This window comes from Zalophus californianus, chromosome 10 (genome assembly GCF_009762305.2).
Source record: "Zalophus californianus isolate mZalCal1 chromosome 10, mZalCal1.pri.v2, whole genome shotgun sequence".
In the NCBI taxonomy this organism is placed as follows: Eukaryota; Metazoa; Chordata; class Mammalia; order Carnivora; family Otariidae; genus Zalophus; species Zalophus californianus.
This window is the reverse complement of record NC_045604.1, coordinates 51,145,771-51,164,358: the sequence shown is the minus strand read 5'-3', so window position 1 is coordinate 51,164,358 and position 18,588 is coordinate 51,145,771. Positions and strand designations below refer to the sequence as shown.

The 18,588-nt window shown below is 35.4% G+C and overlaps 1 protein-coding gene across 5 annotated transcripts in view; it reads right to left on the bottom strand.

The window, feature by feature from the left end:
• COP1 (COP1 E3 ubiquitin ligase) overlaps nt 1–18,588 on the bottom strand; it is a 246,479-nt gene that overhangs the window by 163,810 nt on the left and 64,081 nt on the right. For 3 of the 5 annotated variants that reach the window (XR_003523023.2, XM_027611140.2, XM_027611139.2), the window contains exons 7-8: nt 15,543–15,602; nt 14,058–14,134 (exon numbers count right to left, since the gene is read on the bottom strand). Coding sequence is in view for 4 of the 5 variants with exons in the window: in XM_027611140.2 (XP_027466941.2) it covers nt 14,058–14,134; nt 15,543–15,602 (137 nt within the window). In the remaining variant the exon portion in view is untranslated. The remainder of the gene's footprint in view (nt 1–14,057; nt 14,135–15,542; nt 15,603–18,588) is intronic. The other 2 variants (XM_027611143.2, XM_027611142.2) reach the window with 1 other exon arrangement.

The window sequence follows — 18,588 nt, the reverse complement described above, 5'->3', positions numbered from 1 at the left end:
TTTATAAAAGAAATTAAAATTACAGGTTTTAAATGGTATTTTATCAATAATGACTGCAGAGTTTGAAATTTATGTTCTATCAGATCTTAATCTTATTCACTAGGGAAAATTTATTGATGCATACAAAGACTACAACAGAAGAAATCTGAAAAACAAACCTCCTTAATTATTCTCTATAAAATGTGTGTTGTATACAAAGTTACATAAGTAGAAGGAAATATTAAAAAGCACTGACGGTCTGGGTCCTCTTGATTCTAGCGCTATACCACTTCTTAACTCTAAGTCAGCCACAGTCACCAAACAGTAATGACAACAATGACAGAAGCACTGTTATGTACTAGGCACTGACCTAAACCATTTAAACCCTCTTAACTCAAGGGGAACACTCCTACACTGTTGGTGGGAATGCAAGCTGGTGCAACCACTCTGGAAAACAGTATGGAGGTTCCTCAAAAAGTTGAAAATAGAGCTACCATACGATCCAGCAATTGCACTCCTGGGTATTTACCCCAAAGATACACATGTAGGGATCCAAAGGGGTACGTGCACCCCGATGTTTATAGCAGCAATGTCCACAATAGCCAAACTGTGGAAAGAGCCAAGATGTCCATCGACAGATGAACGGATAAAGAAGATGTGGTATATATACACAATGGAATATTATGCAACCATCAAAAGGAATGAGATCTTGCCATTTGCAATGACGTGGATGCAACTGGAGGGTGTTATGCTGAGTGAAATAAGTCAATCAGAGAAAGACATGTATCATATGACCTCACTGATATGAGGAATTCTTAATCTCAGGAAATAAACTGAGGGTTGCTGGAATGGTGGGGGGGATGGGAGGGATGGGGTGGCTGGGTGATAGACATTGGGGAGGGCATGTGCTATGGTGAGCGCTGTGAATTGTGCAAGACTGTTGAATCACAGATCTGTACCTCTGAAACAAATAATGCAATATATGTTAAGAAAAAAAAGAAGAAGATAGCAGGAGGGGAAGAATGAAGGGGAGTAAATTGGAGGGGGAGACGAACCATGAGAGAGGATGGACTCTGAAAAACAAACTGAGGGTTCTAGAGGGGAGGGGGTGGGGGGATGGGTTAGCCTGGTGATGGGTATTAAAGAGGGCACGTCCTGCATGAAGCATTGGGTGTTATGCACAAACAATGAATCATGGAACACTACATCAAAAACTAATGATGTAATGTATGGTGATTAACATAACAATAAAAATTAAAAAAAAATAAACCCTCTTAACTCTAAGGTAGGTACTATTATCATTCCCATTTCTCAAATCAGGCACGGAGAGATTATGTATTTGGCCCAACATAACAAAGTTAGCAAACAGCTGGGTTAGGATTCAAACTCATGCAGTTTGGCTCCAGAACCACCATGCTATATCTATATTCCCTAGGCACATCATGTTCTCTAACTGAAAAGGGGGGAAATCTCCTGGATTAGTCACCCCAACTCACAGACATAATGTAAGGAGAAAAGTGAAAGAATAGCAACCTATGAATATGAAAGAGAAACTATTATTTAAAATAAATGTCATTAAAGTTATAAAACTTTAATAAAAACACTGTAACAGCAAGGTCAAGAAGAAAATTTCAGCGTAGTGACTAAAACTGATTTAAGAATAAATACACTTTAATCAAGATGGGGAAAATGAGTTGATAAAAAAAGAAAGAAACCCCAATGTTTTCACTGGGAAAATGAGAAGCTTAGCTAAAAACAGAAATGAAAACTATGCAGCGTTAATTACAAGGGAATTACAAGGGAAATTCACAGCTGTGCAACTAGATGTCACACAACTACTCTCACTCAAACATTTGCCTCCAAAAACAAAGGTATATTTCATAGTTAAAAGGCAGACTAGTAAGTCAATTTCACATAGAAGCTATATCCATAATGAATAAGTAGCTTAGAGAAAACAGTGGTTCATTCTTGGTAAAAATACTAGATGACTACTTTTTGATTGGGCTTTTATTTGAAAAAGACGGTTCACATTTAAATTACCAATAGATACATTAGCTAATTAAATTATAGAGAATTTTTTATTCTGTGAGCAAACTATAGCATATTAAGATCATTTAAGGCTGAACATTAGGGGCACCTGGGTGACTCAGTCAGTTAAGCATCTGCCTTTGGCTCAGGTCATGATCCCAGGGTCCCGGGGATTGAGCACCGCATCAGGCTCCCTGCTCAGCAGGTAGTCTGCTTCTCCCTCTCCCTCTGCTTCTTCCCCTCCCCACCTTGTGCTCTCTCTCTTTCTCTCTCTCTCTCAAATAAATAAATAAAATGTTTTTAAAAAATCATTTAAGGCTGAACATTAAAAAAATAAATGAGGGTTTTAAATAAATAAGGGAACTGAATGGACAAAAAATTGCTATGTACACACATGAAATTAGACTAACTGCTGCTATTCATTTGTTCTTTCATTAGTATAAATTTAAGACAGAAGAATAAGCCTCTACATTTAATAAACTATATGGGCCTAGAGCCAAAACCTGTTCCCTTGCAGTATTTTACATAAAAGTATTAAACCAGTTCCCCCAAACAAAGCATGCTAAGCAACATGTAACCTGAAAATAATTTGATTTATAAATTTTAATAATGATTAATTAAAATCAAATATGGTTTTAATTACTTTTTTTTTAAGATTTTATTTATTTGACACAGAGAGAGAGCACACAGGAAGGGGGAGCTGCAGGCAGAGGCAGAGGGACAAGCAGATTCCTTGCTGAGCAGGGAACCCGAGGCAGGGCTAGATCCCAGGACTCTGAGATCATGACCTGAGCAGAAGGTAGATGTTTAACCAACTGAGCCACCCAGGCGCCCCTATGGTTTTAATTTCTTAAAACTTGTATGCTACTATTTTATTTCCTTTCTACCATGGCAGTAATCCCTAATATTATAAACACATAAGAACCAAATTACTTGCTTTTCTCAAAATAGTGTTTTCTGTCAGTTACTTAACACAGAGGTTTTTCTCTGCTACATCAGAGTGATCATATCATTTCTTTTATATAAGAACTGAAGTGTTGAATTCCAAATTAATGGTAAATCTCATTTACTAAAAAACCAAAACTCCTGTGCACCCCACTTTTGCAGACACCTCAAGAGACTAGAAATCAGTCTTAATGTTTGTTTTTCCTTTCTGATTCTACCAAACCCTTTAACATTTGACATAACTATTCAAACAAATCATCCAATATCAATGTGACTCATCTGTCTACTAACATCTATTGAGTGCTTACTTTGTGCCAGGCATTATTCTCATTTCTCTAATGTATTATCACATTTAATCAGTGAAGACAGGTATTATCCTCATTTTACAAATGAGAAAACTGAGGTGTACAAAAGTTAATACACTAAGATCAAACTAATCATAACTTGTAGAGTTGAAATTTGAACCCAGGCCGTTAATTCCAGAATCCTTAAGGAAGACTGACGAAATGACATACATTTTCTCTTCTTGAAGAATATCACTGCCCTCCCACTTTTGAACCAAAAGTTTCTATTTATCTTCTTTTCTTCTTTTATTCTCAACTCTGTGATGACTTCCAAAACTCTTTCACCTCCCAAGGCTTAATGAGCTCTAGAGTAAGGATGCTTGCATTAAAATACTGGTTATGCCACTAATCATGTGATACTGGGCAAATTACTTCATCTCTAGGACACAACTCCGTCATCTGTACAATGAAGAGGATAAAAAAACCTACTGCACTACATCTGTTCTGAGGGTTATATGAGATAGCATGTGTAAATTACAAAATGGTCCCTAACACATAGATATCACTATGATAGTTGTAACTTTTATAAATAAATACAGTTCTCAAAGACAGTAATAATTTCTTGATTTTGATGCAAAATCCAACTGAAAATTAACAGGAAACCTTTTCTAATACACTGTCTCACACTCTTTACAAAGAGATAGTACTATTACTCATATTGGTATTTGAAAGAACTTCACCATGATATTTTAAAACAAACTTTGTGTAAATTAACATTGCTGACTACAAAGGCCTTTTTAGCAATACATAGTTTGGCTTTTAAAAATATTGGGCTCAAAAAGATTCCACAAAATTTCAATTCCTAAAATGTAAAACTAAAAATCATATACTTTTTATGACTTATCTGAAAGTAAAACCTGCCCTGGACAGATCTGTTATCATTTCACTATGAACATTCATGTTTCAATGCAAAAATATTAATGTGCTTGATTATGTGGAATGGTCTCATACTTTTCCATCAGTATTATATAATATTATGGAGCAGGGGGTGGGAGACAGACAGAACATTAAATACTGAAACACTTCTGACTCCAAAGGTTTCAAAAAAAGTTATAGGAACCTATACACCATACAGCTTGGATTTACTTGAGAAACGCAACTTCAGTAGTAAAAATATTGGGCTCCAGAGTACATATCTATGGCCTCTACGAAAAGGAAGAAATTCAGTTTGTTTTTCTAAGAACAGAAGTTACTAGAGTATTTCAGAACTCCAGAAAAAATGCTCCTCAATAGTTTATTAATTGTCCCCTTTTTATTGTACATGGTTATGAAGGGTTATAGTTACACAGTGCACAGGGGGACTGTATGAACTTAATATTTATACTGCCTTTTAAAATGTCCATAATTCCATAATTATTCCTAAAGTTGAAAAAGAAAAGCAAAAACCCCAGTTATCTGAAATAAACTTAGAAAAGGCTTTTAAAGCAAGGAAAGCAGAAAAAGCATTACAAAAACTTAAGATTCAAAGGTAGAGGATCTGGAGAATGGGGGAAATATGCTAGGACTTGGGTAGGGGAAAGACAGTAAATAGCAGAAACAAAAAATGGTAATAACACATAAAATTTTATGCTTTATCCAATTATCCTTATATCTAAAACAGGGTTACCATGTATTCCGACAGTCTTCCCAGCCTCTCCCAACCCAGACCTCCCACAATCAAGGCATACCTAAAACAATCAAAGAGGTGGAAAGTTCCCTCTACGACTAACCTGACAAAACAAAAAGCAAGAGGATCTAATCACAGTATATGAATGGAATCAACAAGGAACGGTTAGTATATACCAATAATGTGCTTCCGACCCAAAGACTTATTTTAATTTTCCTGGCTCTCCCAAGTCCAGAAACTTGATTTCAGGTGTTTTTAAGACATTATAGAAAGATACGTAACTTTACAGAATTGAGAGTAAAATAGAAATCTTTACCTTATCCTCTCCAAAAGATGAAATAAGCTAAAGATATAAAACTTTAGTATTAAATATTTGCTTTCTTTTACGAAAAAAATCATATCTGATTTAAAGATTTACTTAGACACATCACAATAATACAGACATATTCACTACCTACTAAACCAATGTTTACATATTTTTAAAGTATGATCCCCCAAACCTGCATTTAAATCTCTGGGAACCACCTCAGACCTAATGATGAGATTTGGGGTAGGGTTCGAAAATCTTCATTACAAGGACGCCTGGGTGGCTCAGTTGTTAAGCGTCTGCCTCCGGCTCAGGTCATGATCCCAGGGTCCTGGGATCGAGTCCCACATTGAGCTCCCTGCTCAGTGGGGAGCCTGTTTCTTTCTCTGCCTGCCACTCCCCCTGCTTGTGCTCTCTCTCTCTGGCAAATAAATAAGATCTAAATAAGAAAAAAAAAGAAAATCTTCATTACAAACAAGAGTCTTGGTTAATACACACACTGGAATTTGGCCTATTCACACCTTATATTTCAGAACTGGAATGGACTGTTATAATCATCATGAAGTGGTGACAAATTATACTTCATAACAAAAACTCCAAGGTGTTCTTTAAAAATCCTGAAATGCCTATAAATCAAATGTAAATACCAAAGTTTCAGAGTTAAAAGCATTTTGATTATTTTAAATTTTGGAATCAAAGTCTTATTTACATATTTTAAGCAGAAAATTTAATTTGCCAGCATAACTTATTTTTCAACCTAAAGCTATGTAACCATGAGAGCAGGGTTCCAGGGTCTGTCATATTCACAACTGTGTATCCAGTGCCTATAACAAGGTTTTATACATGTCTTATATGCCCTCCAAAACTGGGTGAGTGACTGAAGAATAAATTCTTCAGACATTCTAAATAAAGAAACTGCACAGTGAGGCGCCTGGGTGGCTCAGTGGATAAGCGTCTGCCTTCAGCTCAGGTAATGGTCCCAGGGTCCAAGGATAGAGCCCCGCATTGGACTCCCTGCTCAGCGGGAAGCCTGCTTCTCCCTCTCCCCCTGCTTGTGTTCCCTCTCTCGATATGTCTCTGTCAAATAAATAAAAAATCTTTAAAAAAAAAAAAAGAAACTGCACAGTTTCAGAAAAGGTTTTCATAACTTGGTAATTCTCTATTACCTATCAATTTAATGAGAAATTGCAGATGTGGGACGCCTGGGTGGCTCAGTCTATTAAGCGTCTGCCTTTGGCTGCGGTAGTGATCCCGAGGTACTGCGATCAAGTCCAACATCGGGCTCCTTGCTCAGTGGGGAGCCTGCTTCTCCCTCTGCCACTCCCCCTGCTTGTGAGCTTGCTCTCTCTGACAAATAAATGATTCTCAAACAAATAAATTTTTTAAAAAAAGAATTGGGACTCCTGGGTGGCTCAGCTGGTTAAGCGACTGCCTTCGGCTCAGGTCATGATCCTGGAGTCCCAGGATCGAGTCCCGCCATCAGGCTCCCTGCTCAGCAAGGAATGTGCTTCTTCCTCTGACCCTCCCCCAACTCATGCTCTCTCTCTCTCTCATGCTCTCTCTCTCAAATAAATAAAATATTTAAAAATAAATAAATAAAAATATAAATAAATAAATTGACAATATATGAAGAGTACCCATTACATTATTGCCAAGGAAGTTTTCTGCATCTTGTGTTTTTGTTTTAGCTCAAGTTGAAAATTCTGTAAGATTCTTCAATGTCCTCCATCTCCTATGACTTTAATTTCAACTCCTTTGCATGGTATAGCATCAGGGTAAGGCAAGTAACTCCTCACTACTCCCAACAATAAAACAATCAAGTACTGGTTTTACTACTTCTCCCACACCATACATAAACTTCACTAAAAAACAGCAACACATTATTTATGTTCAAAAGTCCTCAATGCAGGTATAGCAGAGATTTGTTAAGATCCACCTAGCCTTGGAGATACGGAACAAAGTGTCAGCCTGTGTGTGGAGAATTTCCCATATTGTTACAATTCCCCTCTTTGATAAAGGAAATAAAGACTAAATAAAAACTATTTTTTTTAAGATTTTTTATTTATTTCAGAGAGAGGGCACAAACTGGGGAGACAGGCAGAGGGAGAGAGGGAGAATCAGACTCCCCACTGAGCAGGGAACCTGATGTGGGGCTCAATCCCAGGACCCTGAGATCAAAACCCGAGCTGCAGGCAGACGTGTAACCAACTGAGCCACCCAGGCACCCCTAAATAAAAACTCTTTAGGTTTATGTAGGAAGATTTATTTAAGATACAGAATAAATTAGAGACTTACTTGTAAAGATTAGAGTTAGACTTAACCATAAAAACATTTCAATTCCTGGGGCGCCTGGGTGACTCATTTGGTTAAGTGATGGACTATTGATTTCAGTTCAGGTCATGATCTCTGGGTGATGGGATCGAGCCCTGCATTGAGCTCTACACTCAGCACAGAGTCTGCTTAAGACTCTCTCCCTCGGGGCGCCTGAGTGGCTCAGTCGTTAAGCATCTGCCTTCGGCTCAGGTCATGATCCCAGGGTCCTGGGATCGAGCCCCACATTGGCTCCCTGCTCCGCGGGAAGTCTGCTTCTCCCACTCCCACTCCCTCTGCTTGTGTTCCCTCTTTTGCTGTGTCTCTGTCAAATAAATAAATAAAATCTTTAAAAAAAAAAAAAAGATTCTCTCCCTCTACCTCTCCCCCTGCCCCTCCCCCCACTGGCGAGCTTTCTAATAAAATCTTTTAAAATTTTTCAATTCCTATATGTTAAAAAAGTTATCTCCCCAAGTAAAATAAAGCAACTCAACTAATAATAAATGCCAAAAAGTACCAAGAACTTAAGCATTAATATGTGAAGAAAGATCCATTAACACCAGGTCATAATCCAGCCAAAGACCTAATATGCAAGAATAAGGAATGTGGGGGGAGGGAGGGCACCTGGGTGGCACAGTCAGTTAAGCATTCGACTCTTGGTTTTGGCTGAGGTTGTGATCTCGGGGCGATCCAAAACCACCACCCAACACCACACACACTTTTTTTCTTTTTTTATGACTGTAGATAAATATAATTGCATAAATATAATTGTTCACCAATACAGGTGAGCTAAAGAAGAATTTCATAATCTAGTCCATTATGAAATATCAAATTCCTTGAATTTCATTAGTTTACTCAAACTATATACAGATTCACAAGGTATTAACTCACTACCCTATGTATATATTCTTAATAATAAATAATTCTGGCATTGATAAGTGACCCTTTGCTTTTCCTTCCTATTATACCTACATTTTGATTCAAGTGGACCTTTGTCAATAGAAACACAAATGAAAGGTAAGTCTCAAAAATATCTTGTTAAAAATAGTTAGATAAAAGCAAGTGTCTTCCATAAAAGTCTTTTATCTCTTTTTATTTATAAACCTCCCTCTTTTATGCCACAGGAAGCCTTAATTCAAATTTTAAACTTATAAATATGTCTTCCAAAAAAATGAATTAAATTTACAATCAACAGGAAGTCTCTTATGCGGAACGCCTTGATGGCTCAGTTGGCTAAGCATCTGCCTTCAGCTCAGGTCATGATCCCAGGGTGCTGGGATCAAGTCTCACATCAGGCTCCGTGCTCAATGGGGAGTCTGCCTCTCCCTCTGCCTGCCGCTCCCCCTGCTTGTGCTCTCCCTCTCTCTCTGACAAATAAATAATCTTAAAAAAAAAAAAAAAAAGGAATTTTCTTATGGGTAAAAGCATTTTAAAGATTGGAGAGTCTAGGTCAGAAAAATTTTACTTAAAGTATTTCTATTATATTTATTTACTATTTTATCATAGGAAAACAAAAGTTATTCTGTAAATTTAACTCAACTATCTGGATCACATTAAAGCATATCTACCTTAAGCAGATAGAGAAGTTTAAACTAATACATTATCTCCAAACTAAGTTATCTGAAGTTCTGAAAACACAAAGGTGAGAGAGTAACAATTGACGATTCTGAAATACTTGCTTAAAGACAAAGAATAAAAGCAATTACGAGACTATTATTTCTAAGATAGAAAACACATCAATGAAAAGCATTTAAAAATTTACAAGCATAATTACTCATAATGGTTTTAGAGAAGACTTAAAAATCTAAATTTTAGTTATTTTTCTCTAAGAATGTTTTAACCTAAAAATCATCGCTGTCATTATCAAGAAGAAAATCTCAACAAAAATGTTTCATTTTAGTACTTAAAGTTTGAGCTAAAGTTAAAAATGAATAACCTTTGTATCAATATATTAATATTATATTAATATCATATATTAATAATCCTCTAAAAGAGTATATTAAGATAGATATGCTCATAATTGTATTATCAGATAAAAGGACCAATCCCATTTGTAAACAGGTAAAAAAGACCATGCTTGCCCACCATTCTCTAATTCACTCATAACTTAACACACATAAATATGCAACAGTAAAGTATAAACTCAGCTCACTATTAATTGTGGAGACTTTCTCCCTCAGAATCTAAAGCAAAATGAAAAAAGGCCCTGAAAACAGCAATCCAGCTTAAACTCATTCTAATAAGAGAAATTTGTAAAGGATGAAGACTTCAAAGTGTTTAAAAAAAAAATTCAACTGATTTTATGTAGGAAAAATCACACTCTCCCACCCCCAACCACACTCCAATGAAGCCTGGCTGACAGTTTTTGTTCTGTTGTTTTTTTTAAGATTGTATTAGTTTATTTATTACGTATACTAAAGGTCAAGCTTCAATCAAAATCTCACTAACTGCGGACACCTGGATGGCTCAGCTGGTTAAGCAACTGCCTTGGGTTCAGGTCATGATCCCAGGGTCTTGGGATCGAGTTCCACATCAGGCTCCTTGCTCAGCGGAGAGCCTGATGCTCCCCCTGCTTGTACACTCTCTCTCTCTCCCTCTCTCTGACAAATAAATAAAATCTTTAAAAAAACAAATATATATATACATATATATATAAAATCTCACAAACTAATAAAAATTAAATAAAACTCGAGGTTACGTATACTTTTATTCAAAAACATATTTAAGTACTAATATGTATAAATGCTCATATAAAAATAAAGGAGTATAAAAAAACTTAATAGTCACAGAATTACAGTACACTATGGAAAATACACAAAACTAATACACACAGCACAGAAGCAGGAACAAAATAATTAGAATATTTTTTAAGTGTTTAATTCTATCTCCTTCTTCCTTTCTCCCCTTCAGTCTTTAGGGAAATGGTATATCAAAAAAGAACAGAGTTCACCCTTGGTTGGATTCTTGAAGGGGGGGTACTTTGGGAAGGGGGAGCTATGTAAGAGATGAATCCAGAAGTTTCTAGGCAAAAGGAATAGGTATAAGTAAAGATATTTTAACAACCTGTTTTGGGAGTTAAATTCAATTCTAAAGCACAAAAAAAGATACAGAAGGCCATGCAAAACAGCTGGATCTAAGCCAACTTACATGTAGTGGAAAGTCACTGAAGGATTTTAAGCAGGAAAAAAACATGATCAGATTTCTGGCAATACACTGCAAGAGGATAGTTAAAAGACCACTGCTAGGCTCCATGTGATATGGAGAGTCTAAACAGCAAAAAGAGAATACACAGGATATGAAAATTATAGCTAATCATGGTATACAGAAGATAAAATCCTGGGGGAAGTGGGGTAAGAGAAAACAGTTGTATGTCTTTTGTTTTTCTTCTCATTTAAATACATAATCTAATCATTAACTTAGAATCTATGTAAGGGATTCAATGACCAGACATATAAAGAGGTCCTCATTACAGAAGAAAATAAATGAATCAACAAAAAGGCTTTTTAAAGTAAACCTGCTATAAAAAAGACCAAAAACATTACAGTGAGGAATAAAACAAAATTGTCTTGCATTTAAATAATAAAGCTAATAATTATGGTGGAAGAAGGTTACTATAATTAGAACTACATGCTATTTCTTAAAAATAAAGAAAAATAAAATATTGTTAGTATAACATAACATATTTAATTTCACATCTTAATCTTAAGGGTCATTTCCTAAGAGTACTTTAGGGCTACGTGATTTTTCCCAAGTGTCTCTCTCAAACCTTGATATTCAAATTACTTGTTCTATGAAAATATCAAAATACTCTTTTGAAGAAAGTATTATGTTTGCCTGTTTTCCCTTCTTCAACTATTAACTAAGTTAAATCTGCAAGAACCTCATTTGACAATAGCTCTGCATAGGATTTTAGTTGTTTTCCAACAAAGTTTTCATAGATTTCATGAAATCCTGACTCTTCCGTAAGATCTGCTACTTTATTTTTTTTTAAGATTTTATTTATTTGACAGAGAGAGAGAGCAGACAAAGCGGCAGGCAGAGAGAGCGAGAGAAGCAGGCCCCCGCTGAGCAGGGACCCCAATGCAGAACTCGATCCCAGGGCCCTGGGATCATGACCTGAGTCCAAGGCAGACCCTTAACCAACTGAGCCACCCAGGCGCCCCTGCTACTTTATCTTATAAATAGGATATTCTAGAGTCACATTAGCTATATAATTCAACTTTTTTCCTTTGTATTTCATTTTCTTTAAAACACCTGGGAATGACTCAGTCTGTGGGATATTGTTACCCTTAAGTTTAAGGCTCACTTTCTGAAATACATGGGATCTTTGTCAATGGAATACTATGTGAGTATATGCAGGTAAGCAAAAATTGTCATCTCACAAAATATTCACTGACAATTCCCATTGTCCTCTCTCTCTCTTGGCAAAAGGAAAAGGTATAAGTAAAGGTATTTTAATATCCTGTTTTGGGAGTTATATTCAATTTTAAAGCACAAAAAAAGATACGGAAGGCCATGCAAAACCACTTCTCATCTCTTCCTCCAATAAAATCCTAATCCAAGGCACCATCTCCTCTCTTCTAGATTGTTACTTGCTTCCTAACTTTTACCATACTTCTAATGGCAGGGGGTCAGGACAGTCTCTTCTCTATCCTCCACACAGGTACCTCAGTAAACATTTTAAAATCTAAATCAAATCCTGCTCAAAACTCTCCCAAGACTTTTCTTTTTTAAAGATTTATTTATTTGGCGCGGGGGGGGGGGGGGGGGGGGGGAGGGAGAGGGAGAGAGAGTCTTAAGCACACTCTGAGTGCCCCTGAGGGCAGAGCCTGACTTGGGGCTCAATCTAATGACCCTGAGATCACAACCTGAGCAGAAACCAAGAGTGGGATGCTCAAATGACTGTAGTACCCAGGGACCCTGACTTTCTATCATATTTACACTTCATTCACTTGTTAGCTTAAATGTTACCTCCCCAGAGAAGCCTGACTATACAAACTAACCGGAACTACATGCTATTTCCAGTCCTAATATGCCCTAATTTTTTTTTTTGCCAACCCCTAATATGCTTAATTTTTCTTCCTAACATACTACTTACATACTTTGTACTACTACTTCTACATCATATATGTATTTGTTTAGTATCTCCCCAAGCCTCACACAGACACTCCCCAAAAGGTAAGCTCCATTAAGAACAGGGATTTTGCCAGCTATATTCCAACAATATAACAGTGCCTAGTGCATATCACAGGCATTCAATAAATAGAGCCAGTTAAAGTAATATAATACTATATTATCACATGTTACTAAAACCCATCAGTGAGAGACTGAGTAACAAAAACCTGGACACAATAGAAAGAAATGCTACCATTAAACAAGAGAGAGATGGGACAATGGGAATTGTCAGTGAATATTTTGTGAGATGACAATTTTTGCTTACCTGCATACACTTACACAGTATTCCATTGACAAAGATCCCATGTACTTCATAAAGTGAGCCTTAAACTTAAAGGTAACAATATCCCACAGACTGAATCATTCCCAAGTGTTTTAAAGAAAATAAAATACAAAGGAAAAAAGTTGAATTACATAGCTAATGTGACTCTAGAATCAACTAGAACTCACAAGGATTCTCCATAAATGGTTAATGAGGAAAATATCAAACATCCCAGGAACCTTCATTAACCAGAAGATTCCCCGTGCCCTTTTCCCCACATATCATACTAAACTAGATCCACCATCGCTTTCCCAAACTGACAGGTTTCGAAGACTGGTGTATTCTCTTGTACTGGCACTGAACTGCCTGATAATTCACGTTATCCCAAAACTATCTGTTTGAAAAGCTTCCACTGGGCCATTATCCTAAATGGATTAGTAAGTTAAAAACATGTAAAATTGCTCTTACTTTGAACACTTCAAGCAAAAAGTTCAAGTTCCAATTCTAGGTAGGATAGATTTCATCAACTAGAACTTCAAAGCTAGAAGGAACCACAGACATCTCCTGTACTTCACAAATACTGAAGGAGGCCAGTCACTATACTACTACTCTAAAACCTAGGGAAACAATCACGAGCAAGACAAAATAATCCCTGTTCTAATAGAGCATATAGAAGAGAAGACAAATTAACAACACAGAGTAATGAAGAAAATACCAAAGTTTTTAGGGGAAAAGCCCAGGGTTTTACCTAATCAAATTTCTCCCTAATATTACCTACCATTTCATGTTCTCAAATTGCAGATTTTTAAGGTCATTTGATTTTAACTCACAAGATATTTAAAGCTACTATTATTTCAAGAAATTCACCAAATTTTTAATCCAACAGTGAATTCATAATATTACAATATTCTGCTGTTTGTGGCATGAAAATTCAAAGCATTAAGGAAACAGATGGTCCATCTGAATCTCATTTCTAGATCATGACCAAAAGCAATTTCTCAGGGGTTTTGTATATTACATGGAAAAGGCTCCCAAGGACTAGTACCATATGTGCATTTTGCAACATAAATCCTAAGTAATTACAAATTTGAAGCTTTGTACCTGTGTGATGGAGAAGGAGCTTCAAATTGAGGCACTGTGCTATCCTCACTGACAGGAGAGTACAAGCCGCTCATTTCCTGAAAACACAATTACTTGAGTTATAGTAGACACTCCAAACAGAAAATGTAGAAGTCAAAATGAGATACAATATTATATTCCCTTCCAATCCTAGATTTTTATCAGTCACATTTTGTCTCAACATCCGTTATGTCTCAAGGCTTCCTCTCCTCAGAGTACAAAGCAAGATTATCTAAAAAGTTCAGAGACAGCTTTTTCTATGGTACACATTCTTATAGAACTAGAAACTCTTTAATAAATATTGTTCATCACTAATGAAGCCACCAAATGCAAAGACAAAAATAAATATTTCAAATGAGATGTACTATATTGTACTACAAGCTAATCATTAATCCAAGTGAGAACCTATTGATAAATATTAAGATAAGTATGACAGTATGGTATGTGAATCATTAGGTTCAGCTCCCTCTAAAGTCCAGAAAAACAGGATATGTGTTTACTTTAAAAATATCCTCTGAAAGCATTAAGCAAGTCATCTTGATTCAAATATTAGCATTTTAAAATAAAGACTTAAAGTCTAACTCATTAACTCAGAGGAAGAAGCCTCCTAATCAACTATTATTGCATAAATTATGCACCTCTGAATCATACCAACAACCTGGCCTTTTTTATGTGCTATTCTGATTAATGCAAAAGCAGCAAATTTTAAAATGCCACTAAAGATACATAATCAGGTAGAATTACTTCTGTCTAACCCAAGCTCAGTTCAGTCATACAAGGGACATAAACATAGTAGTAACAAGTTTCAAGTAACACGTTAGGAATGCCACATGGGACACTGAATTTCCACAAAATATTAAACTCAAGATCATTTAACATGTTCTACATATCAGCAAAAGAAAATTACAACACATATGAACAATTTAAAACACACACTAAATTTAAATGTAGTTGCAGAAAATAACCTCACATCATAATAGTCTATGAGCCTCCAAAAGATCCTCCCATGGATTTCCATAAGTAAACTATATTGTACTATAAATGCCTAGATTATTGTTCACATGTTTTCGTAACTCTTTGTAAATTAACCTTAGCACAGCAGGTATGTAAAAAGTTATTTACCTAATAAAAGAATAGAATTGTGACATTATAATTTTAATGATAATTGAGGGTTTTGTGGGAGTTTAGAGTACCAAGAAAATTAAATGATTTTTTTCAATCTACCCAAGAATAATTATGGCAATAAAACAGTGAAAACAAATTTAGTATACATTTATCATAAAGTGTTCAGAATGCTTTTTGTATGAAAATGCACTCTGAATTAAAATTAAATATTTTAAGTAACATCTGTTACATTCTATATACTGGAAACAAATCCCATAAATTCAATGCAGTAATTTAAAGGAAAAGTGACAATTTCATGAAACTGAAAATTGCTAGAGATGTGAGAAATTCTTGATTTCTTACTTCCACTCTTTTAATATCCTCTTCCAAAACACTCAGCTCCTTCTGGATCTGTTCCAGTTGCTGCAGACAAAATAGAGAGGGGGGGAAAAAAAGCCTAAACCAAACCACACTGGTATCACCATGATCATAAAACAACTTTGCATTTGGAAAATAATTTCTAGAAAATTGGTCACTAATAATAGATTGCAGGGATGAAAAATTGCAGACAAAAAGAGCTGAAAAGTCCTATGCTAAAAAATGTAGAGACTTAATATTTAAGAAAACACAACGCTGTACTTCTTCAATGCAACAAGGATTGACTTTATTCATTATTCAGATACGAATGATCAACAAAAATGACTGTGTGACTTAATAAAAATAGGAGACATCCAAAGACTTTCTAATTACCTCATCTGTTAGCAATTAATGTTAGCATGTCAGCTGTTAACTCCATTTTAAAATAAAAATTAGTTTCACAGAGGTTAAATCCCACTACCCAAAAGCAATCACAAGTTAGCATTTTAACATTTGCCTCTTAACATTTTTTAAGACATGTTTAAGATAATGCTTCATCTTTGATATCTACTTGCATCATAACCTTTTCCTATGACATTAAAATGCAAACATTTTAACTGCTGAATCACATTCAACAATATACTTAACCATTCTCATCTTACTAGAGATTTCAGTTGTTTACATGAGTAATTCTGGAACATGAGTCTGCATTTCAATTGTTATTAAAAGATTATTAAAAATGAAGTTATTCAACCAAAAATATAGTTAGGAAAGCTTCACTATGTGAAACTGCTTTCCAGAAACACTACACAAAATAAAATTTCTATCACCAGTATCTGTAAGTGGCTGTCTTAATCTAAACCAAATACACTGAACCAATTTTTAAAATGTAAAATAACAATAATGAATACTTGTGTCATACTTATCATAGGATGTGAAATAGGTACTATTAAACATTAGGAAAATGAAAAGCACAGAAAAGTTAGATGACTTGACCAAGATCATTCAGCACGTAAGTGGCAGAAATGGTATTCAAATCATGGCAGCCCCCTTGCTCCAGAATTTCTGCTGTTACTCATTATGCTATAGTACTTCTTGAAAACAGTACCTCATTATTTAATTTTTCATTTCTTTCATGACTGGTAAGGGTAAATGGACTTTTAAGGTTTATTAACATTAGCACCTTCTCTTCTGTGACTATCCATACACAGTTGGTAATATAATTGATAACTTATTAATTCAAATATTTACTAGTGCTAAGCATTTTGCTAAGCACTAGGAAGAACAGGATTTAGAAAACTATAGCCCTTGCCCTCATTGGAACTCACTCCAGGGGAGAGAACAAACAAGTTAAGCCAACAGTTGAAATATCATAGTAAACATTATGATAGTATGCACACAGAATTTAAGGTAAGGTTGCCCCTAACCTAGATGGAAAACTGGGGAAGAGGAGAGAGGCAACTGGATAAGTGAAATTAGATCTGAAAGTAAATGAAGTCTGAGCCTTGAAGGGACTAATAGAATTTTGCTAGGGAAAACAATGAGGAAATAGAGAATAAACAGGGTAAAAAATAATACATTGAAAAACATACAAGCTGTAAGAAAGGAGAATAATAAATCTGAAGCTATGATAATGAAATCACCCAATGTCAACCTGTATACTCAGCAGAGATAAGATAAGAAATAAATAAATAAATAAATAAATAAATAAATAAATAAATAAATAAATAGCAAGATGGTAGGGAGAACACCAATGTTTAAGAGATGGGCAAAGAAAGAAGGAGCAGTTCTGCATTAACTATCAAGAAGTCCAAAACGGTAACCATAAAACCAGAAGACAAGACAGCATACTATTATAGAAACCATGGAGGAATGGGGGAAGAGTGTAATAAAAGTAATTAGCATTGTCAAATGCTTTCAACTCTTCCATCCAGTTTAATAAACTATTCTCTACCCTAAAATTTTTCACACCATACTCCCACCTTAACCGAATCCTTCCTCTCCCTCAAAGACACAGTCTGTCTTGGAACTCTTTTAAATAAAAGCTGATCAACTGATACTCTCACACCCCAGGTCCATTTCCAAAGGTTAGTCTTCCACTCCAAACCACTCCGGTCTGGTTCAATCCAAGTAGCAAAACCACTCTGTGATCCTAGCCACCTATAAAACATCCCAGTCATTTCCTACCATCACTGACACCTCTTGACTTTTGCCTTTTGGTTCATGCATATTTTCAACTCCAGTGATCCTAAACTCTAATTCAGCCAAGCATCCCATGGTCACCAATTAACCTTTTTCATTAATTACCTTGAAATACTCCACTCTTCAAATCCTTAAACAACTGCTGAGGGTCTTTAGTATGACTGCTTTAAAAAACACATTTAAAAAAAAGATAAAGTCAACATCTACAATATCAACATCCAGAGACAGCCAATATCACTGGTGTGATACATAACACATAATTAAGATCATAATAATTTCACTCCACTTTTGAACTTGAAACACCAGAAAAAAATTCCAGTATCACCTGAAATCCCAAAATAGTAAACTGTAATGCCCTATTCTCTAAGGATAATGCCCCATCCTTTTAGTACCCCAAAGTTTATGCTGGATAATACACCTATTATTATATATGGATGCTGCTTTATATGAGGTGAACTACATAAAACTGCCATTGTTCAAACAATATTTCCAATAATTACTGGTCCCAAACCAGTAATCTCATATGGTTCAATTTAAAATAAAACAACTATCATACTAGGATGATTATCCTGATTATATATCATTTGTTCTCCATGGAAAATGGGAGAATTTTTGTTGAGTTTTTAATTATATTCTACTCTCTTTGAAGACAATAATTTTACTGACAATCAAAAACCCAGGGAATATAAAAATAAAAATACTCTAAAATCTAAAAAATAAAGGATTAAACAAGTAAGGTACAAATGCTGCCCTTAGATAGATAGATAGAGAACATAAAATGATGCAACCTACCTGTGTGAAAAAGTCTGAAAAAGTGTCAAACCAAAATAAAATTTTATAAGTTTAGAGA